We start from the raw sequence: 7,316 nt of genomic DNA on the forward strand, positions 1-7,316 counted from the left end.
AGAGTATTTGGTCATCTCATAAACATTCGACCATGCTTTGCAGCCCATTGTTGTCAACAGTATTTTTAAGCAGTTGTAAAAGCTAAAATATTCCGTTTGCTTTTGATTAAGGAAAAGTCCGTCTTTGGGTTCAGTGCTTGAGTTCAATTGGCAGTGACAGTTTTGCATAAACTTGGATCTCCTTCTTTTAGCTCTTCAACCTGTTGGATTACACCACGGAGCTACAAGAGCTGGACCTAAATATATCTGGATTAAACGAATGGCTTTCAAATAGCGGTTGCATCGTTTGCCAGAAGTTTGCCCAAAAATCATTTCAATTTGAAATGTAGTGATTTCCTGCTGAATAATGAACAGCTTAACATGCTAATTTACTGCATAAGTGCCCCATATTAGTGACATCTGTGTTGATGACTTGAGCTTCTGTTTGAGTGAAACTGAAACAAGTTCAGAAGAGTTTTTGGTTGAACCAGTGAACCAGTCTTGGCCCTTGTAGCTAAGTGCTCGGGGAGGTATCGTTCCAGGGAGTGACGTACAACCGGGCCCTTACTCTCTAGCCCTGAGGAGTATTTGGTCAAAAGGTCAACTTTCAGTGCGTTTAATAGGACTGTTCACTTACTTTGATCTGTGACATAAGGATAATATAAAAGTTGACCCCTTTTCCTCAGGTGGCCTCTGTTGAGTCAGATTCATGTACTGACCAAACTGCTTCCTGTTTGAACCTGCAGGTACGAAGCACAAGACGATGCTCGAGGCCAGGAGCGGTGTGGGTTCCATCAAGTCTTTTCCTCGAGCAGGAGTCAAAAGCAAACTGGCTACATCCTCCAAATCATCCACAGGCCTGCAGAACAAAACGTTTTACTGTGAGACATGTGACGTGCACGTCAACTCAGAGACTCAGCTAAAACAGGTGAGAGATATAAACGGAGCCCGAGACACTCGCTCAGTAGTAAACTGGAAAATGGATTTCTGTGTAAAATTGATCACAAGATCTTATTAAACAAACAAAGCCGGATACGGATTAGACTGACATTAAATCAAAATTTTTATAATAATATGGCATTTTACTCATCATGTTCATCGTGCATTATAAATATCAAAGAAAATTAAAAGTCATCAACGTCTTTTTTTTATTATTCAGTGAATCATTTGGCTTTTGAGGGAGCAGTCTCGAAATATTCTAATTTGTGAAAGGATTGATTTTATTTCCATATCTGTCAAACACATTCCCTGCATTTGGAAATGGAAATAAAACCCAGTGCATGACATACAATAGCTAAATGAAACTTAGCTTCATATTTTCATTGCTATTATTAAAAAAAGGTCTGTTTGGAGGTTTACCACTTTCTTTAATGCCATTGTGACTTTATTAGATCAGACTGGGGGAGGATATATAATAAGTTAAAGTAAAAACAATATGTTTGATTGAATAAATGTGTATCCAAATGAGTCATTTCACAGTTTAGGGGAAAGGAGGATGGCTAGACTGGAAAACTGACACAAACATTAGAACTTGTAAGTGCAATTTTTCTATGACTGCCTTTCACTAAGGGTACCACAGTGGTATTGTGGTTAGTGTCAGTGGTTTGACTCTCCTCGTCAGTTTGTTGTGCGTAGCTTCCATTTTCTCCTTGTGCCTACAGTGTCATATGGACTGTTGAAGATCTGAAACACAGAATGCAGATAACGCAAACAAAAACCAAACTACTTTCAGCTGAAAAAAGGTCAAAGACACAACAGAAGAGCAGAAAATCCTGGAAGATAAACACAAGAACTCAGATTATAAATAGTAAGCAAGGTAGCATGGAGAAGCATTTGCAGACAGCTCGACAAGGACAAAAGGAAACAAGGCTTTACATACAGTACACAGCAGACTGATTACTCATGAGAAACAGGAGGGAGAGGAAAACAGGTGATCACAATTAACAACAGGATAAAACAGTCAGGGAATCAGGGGAAGACAGAAAGGAAGCAAAAGTGACACAGGACATGAAGGAAAACAGGAACCAACCAAAGCAGACATGAATACCAATGTGGTGAACACAAATGTGCTACCACATTTTGGGAAATTTTATTATTTTTAAGAAAAACATATGTCAGCAATTAAGACAATTATTATTTTACATTCATTACGTGTAGTCCATAACAATTGAGGAGAGTAAAAGTGAGAAATAATAAGCGGAACTGTTGACACTGTAGTCGTTCGCCCGCGGTTGCCTAGAGCGGACCAACTTCCTGTCCTCTCAGATGCAATTCGGGAAAAGACACGAGTGCTCCTGTGATTCTTTCTCTGAGACTCTACCTTTATTTTTACAGATTTGTATTCTTTTTGTTATTGTGGTCTTCACATCTGGGACCCGTAACACCAACTCTAAACAAAGATATACGAGAACGGGAAACAAACACAGTACAAACACATCTCATAAACACAGTATGAGAGGGAGAAACTCTGGGAAAACTGCGACTATAAAATAATTACCATTGGCATCTCAGACTTAAGAAACCGAGATGGTCATTGGGCCTTGACACCATCTGCTACTGCACTGCAGGCTGACGCATGAAGTCTGTGTTACAGTTGGTGCAAATCAATTGGGAGGTCCTGGTTTAGGTGGTTGCCACAGGGCGCATCCTCTCTGCAGTGACCTGACCTCTCCAAAGATCACCAGGCAGCGGAAGAGCTTTTCCTTTGTCCTTCTTAAAACATAGCTTGGGATGACTGACTTTTTATGGTGCTCTGAGCTAGCTGTCCACAGCTAGCTTCTTATCCTCCATGTGACAAACATACCCCAACCAACACAGGCAGCGTTGGTTCAACAAGCAGAATGTGCTTGGCTGTTTCAGGGTGTCTTGGTGTGAAATGCAGTCCTGTCATCTACCAATCTTAAACCTGAATATATTAAATAACAAGTCCTTGTTTGGTTAATTGGTGATCTTTAACTTGGCCGCAGGTGTGAGTGTCTGTTTTTCAGTGCCATCTGAGACTGCAGATGAAGGCAGGAAAGCACAGTACACTACATTATTATTTTAAACATATTACTATAAAACTTGCAGTTACCTGCAGCTGCTGGGAGAGCAAATTCATCCTCGCCTCGAGATATGAACCTGCCGCTTATGGATGTTTCTTTCAGTTGAGGATTATTTTATTATTATTCTGTGATGTTTGAATGTCTGAATCTGAAAAATGGTATTTTGTTCCTCTTTGAAAACGAACTTATATAAGGTCACGTACGAGTCAGACTGGATTTTAAGAGCAACTAGTAATGAGTTTTGCCTTTATTCCTGTTGGATATCTGTCTGAGGTCTTTATGAATGCGGAAATCCTTAAAAAATTTTATAAAAAAAGCTGGTTAAAGTGTGCGGTCAAGGAGTTGCCTGTTTTAATTTTAGATTAAGTGAGGTACGATAAGAGGTGACAAAGATGCAACTGTGACTGAAATAGCTTCGTGTGTATCTTTATAGCTCCTGCGGGACGCTGTGCAAATCTTCTTTTCTTGTAGTGCTGATCATTCTGTCATGTGGGGAACGTCTTCTACAGTAGCTGAAGACCACTCTGTTTAGTCTGAGCTAACCTCGAGTTCTCTCCCTGAAGACAGACGGGATTTGTATGAATTTTTCATGCGAGGACTTTTGCTGAGTACTTCTGAACAGCAGCAATTCTCTGTGAAAAGAATCCAGCATGAAACATTTTAGTTAGAGCTGAAAGCAGAAGAAAAGTATGATTGTTAAGCCCACTGCAAGGACTTGTGAAATTTAGACACAGCCAGAAATTTTCCTTTTGTTGTCAGCATGTACCCACTCTGAATTTGCTGGCTTTAGGTCAGACTGTAATTCTCTGTCTTCTGTTTTATTGGTTTATTCAGATCTGGCCCGAATCTCCAAGGGTTTCAAAATGAATTGTATTTAACAATGGGATATACTGTGGCATTTAGTAAAAAGCTCTGCAGTGTAACTTGCAGCGATAGAAGTGCAGACATTTTCACCACAGGTGTGAAAACCATAAAGCTGTAAGATCTTTTGCCATGAGTCAAGAGGTATGTTTTTGGTTATTGTACCTCCTTTTCTGTTCCCCGAGTGATGCCTCCCAATCTATTTTCATTTGACTGATTCTGTACAAGTACAAACCATGTTCACATTAACAGATTGGTGCACACATTCAAAACACTTTACCACATTTGCACATTTTATTGCTGCGGTACTGCAGTTTTAGGGTAAGAGGCTGTCTCAGACAGATTGTTATGAAACTGAATGTGGATATTTTTCAGTAGAGCATGAAGAGGACTCCCTGCTCTGTGTGTTGGAGGTGGTTTAATGATTAAGTCAGAAAAACAAATGACTTAATAGTCATTTTAATATTGGAATAACCGCAGTAAAAGGACAACATTAAAGTGTGACTCGTTTTGAATCTGTCTCTCATTTCCAGCACATCAGCAGCCGGCGTCATAAAGACCGAGCAGCAGGTAAACCAGCCAAACCGAAATATAGCCCCTACAGCAAACCACAGAAAGGCCAGACCAAGCAGCCGGTGAGTCACTGCACACCTCTGTTATCTTATCAGCAACACGGGTCCAGACTGCTGCGTTACAAAGCAGGATTTAGCCAGATTTAGCCCTGGGTTTTTTAGCAGAGATACACCAACTTCAATTTTCTGGGCCGATCCTAAATTTAGGAAATATAACTTACAGCGTACACCTTTCATTTCTTTGTGGGAATTTCTAATTTATATTCACAGTAAAACACTAATCATGTGACAACATATCAGTTTTTCTCCATTTGTGCTCCAGGTTAGAGGAACTTTTATCATTTTTACTCAAACAAATCTCGGTATAAACTGATTCTGGTTAATAGTCAGAGCAGAAAAGAAGTAACTGCAACTACCTGATCTAACATGCTTTACATGTTTGTCTCATAATGCTACTCTGTGGTGGTGTTATTGACTGATAAGAGTTACAGCTGATAAATGGTGAATAACACTTACTGTACCTGAAATTACTGGAATACAAATAAAGGAAGTCTTCTACAAGCAGACGCAGGTCGAGCTGTAGAAACTGAATGTTTCTGCCTTGACGTTAACAGACTATTATGTATTACATGTGTTTTATGGAATATCTGTGTGCCATTCATTTTTTTTGTATCGATTTAGGTGTTTACACGGCACATTACTACCAAGCGTAACAATGGCAGGTTGCAGCAATCAAAGCTCAGCTTATAGACCGATACATGTGACCCTGACCAACCGAGCTTTGTGTTAACAACCCAGTTTGAGATTGTGGTTACCACAACGGCGGTTATCAGCTTGCTTTGTTAATCCACCTTAAAAAAAGTTGTGCTTGTCGTGTCATTTCAGTCTCTGTAAAAATGGACTGAAGTGTTGCTTGCTTTGGACATAGAGGAAAAAGTGATGCAGATCTTTAAATATATATATATATCCATCTTCATCCGCTTTGTCCGGGGCCGGGTCGCGGGGGCAGCAGCCTAAGCAAAGAGGCCCAGACCTCCCTCTCCCCAGCCACCTCCTCCAGCTTATCCGGGGGAATACCAAGGCGTTCCCAGGCCAGCCGAGAGATATAATCTCTCCAGCGTGTCCTGGGTCTGCCCCGGGGCCTCCTCCCGGTGGGACATGCCTGGAACACCTCACCCAGGAGGCGCCCAGGGGGCATCCTTGTCAGATGCCCGAACCACCTCAGCTGGCTCCTTTCAATGTGGAGCAGCAGCTGCTCTACTCTGAGCCCCTCCAGGGTTGCCGAACTTCTCACCCTATCTCTAAGGGAGAGGCCAGCCACCCTTCGGAGGAAGCTCATTTCTGCCGCTTGTATCCGCGATCTCGTTCTTTCGGTCACTACCCACAGCTCGTGGCCATAGGTGAGGGTAGGGACGTAGATCGACCGGTAAATTGAGAGCTTCGCTTTTACACTCAGCTCCCTCTTCACCACGACGGACCGGTGCAGCGTCCGCATTACTGCAGCTGCAGCCCCAATCCGTCTGTCGATCTCCGGCTCCATATATATATATATATATATATATATAAAATATATAGGGTGCAACGATACACAAAATTCACGGTTCGGTTTGATACTTTGGTGTCACGGTTCAATATTTTTTTGATACAAAAAAAATGTTCATGCCTTTTTAATTTGTCATTTATTCTACATATATTATTATAAATATATATTTTAACTCAAAAGTACAGTTTTTAAATTTAATGTTGCTGAAACAACAAAGTAATAAAAAAATAAATCTAGCTGATCGAGGAATCACTCATCTTTGGAAAAGAGAGTTTATTACAGAGAAATGGCTCTTTCCAAAATAAAAGCTATACTATACGCTTCTTCTGGGCTATATTCTCAGCAGCATATTAAACATATCAGGTCCCCATAAGGAGAATCATGTGCTAACGGCTGTCTAAATGACTCGGGTAAAGTTAGTAGCATGCGTGCTTGTTGTTTTTGTCTGCTTCCACTTGTCTTTGCACTAGGATGATGTCAGCTTAAATGTGCAGTCATATTCGTTGTGTTCCCACTAGTGCTGTCAGCGTTAATCTCGTTGAAATGACGTCAACGCCACAACACGGCAAATCTCCGTTAACGCCCCGTGCGGGGCTGGACGGCCAACACCTTAACGAGCTAACTGCGCTAACACACTAGTTCCCACCCATGTAATTGAGCATTAACTTAACTTCTGTCTCGCTAGCTTGCCCTGCGCTCAGTGAATCTGCGTTCGACTACTCCGCCTAGGCTGCACTGTCGAGCGCAGATCCACTGAGCGCTTAACACAGACAGCATCGTCAGAAGGAAGAGCGCATGGCAAGCCAGCGAGACAGAAGTTAAGCTCTCCTTGCAAAATGACAAATTGAACCTCCCCCACCCTCATTCAGATCTGGCGTTTGGAATTATTTTGGTTTTCATGTGACGTATGACTCTGAAGGTAAGCGCATCATGGACTAAAGTAAAACAGTATGTTGGATGTGCCACGCAATGCTCAATTACATGGGTGGGAACTAGTGTGTTAGCGCAGTTAGCTCGTTAACGTGTTGGCCGTCTAGCCCCACGATCAGGGGTAGCTCGTTAAAGGAGATTGCCGTGTTGTGGCGTTAACGTCATTTCAACAAGATTAACGCTGACAGCACTAGTGGGAACACAACGAATATGACTGCACATTTACGCAGACATCATCCTAGTGCAAAGACAAGTGGAAGCAGACAAAAACAACAAGCATGCATGCTACAAACTTTACCCGAGTCATTTAGACAGCCGTTAGCACATGATTCTCCTTATGGGGACCTGATATGTTTAATATTGTGGCGAGCTCAGACAAGGAGGAGA

The 7,316-nt window shown here is 41.7% G+C and overlaps 1 protein-coding gene across 1 annotated transcript in view; it reads left to right on the forward strand.

Annotated features, from left to right (window-relative positions):
- Nucleotides 1-7,316, forward strand: part of znf385d (zinc finger protein 385D) — a 95,534-nt gene that overhangs the window by 80,709 nt on the left and 7,509 nt on the right. The window contains exons 6-7 of the mRNA XM_085365904.1: nt 726-907; nt 4,418-4,519. Coding sequence (XP_085222030.1) covers nt 726-907; nt 4,418-4,519 — 284 coding nt within the window. The remainder of the gene's footprint in view (nt 1-725; nt 908-4,417; nt 4,520-7,316) is intronic.

The sequence above is a fragment of the Diplotaxodon limnothrissa genome, linkage group LG11, assembly GCF_057381915.1.
Source record: "Diplotaxodon limnothrissa isolate DT_005_m linkage group LG11, D_limnothrissa_male_GT1.1, whole genome shotgun sequence".
Taxonomy (NCBI): Eukaryota; Metazoa; Chordata; class Actinopteri; order Cichliformes; family Cichlidae; genus Diplotaxodon; species Diplotaxodon limnothrissa.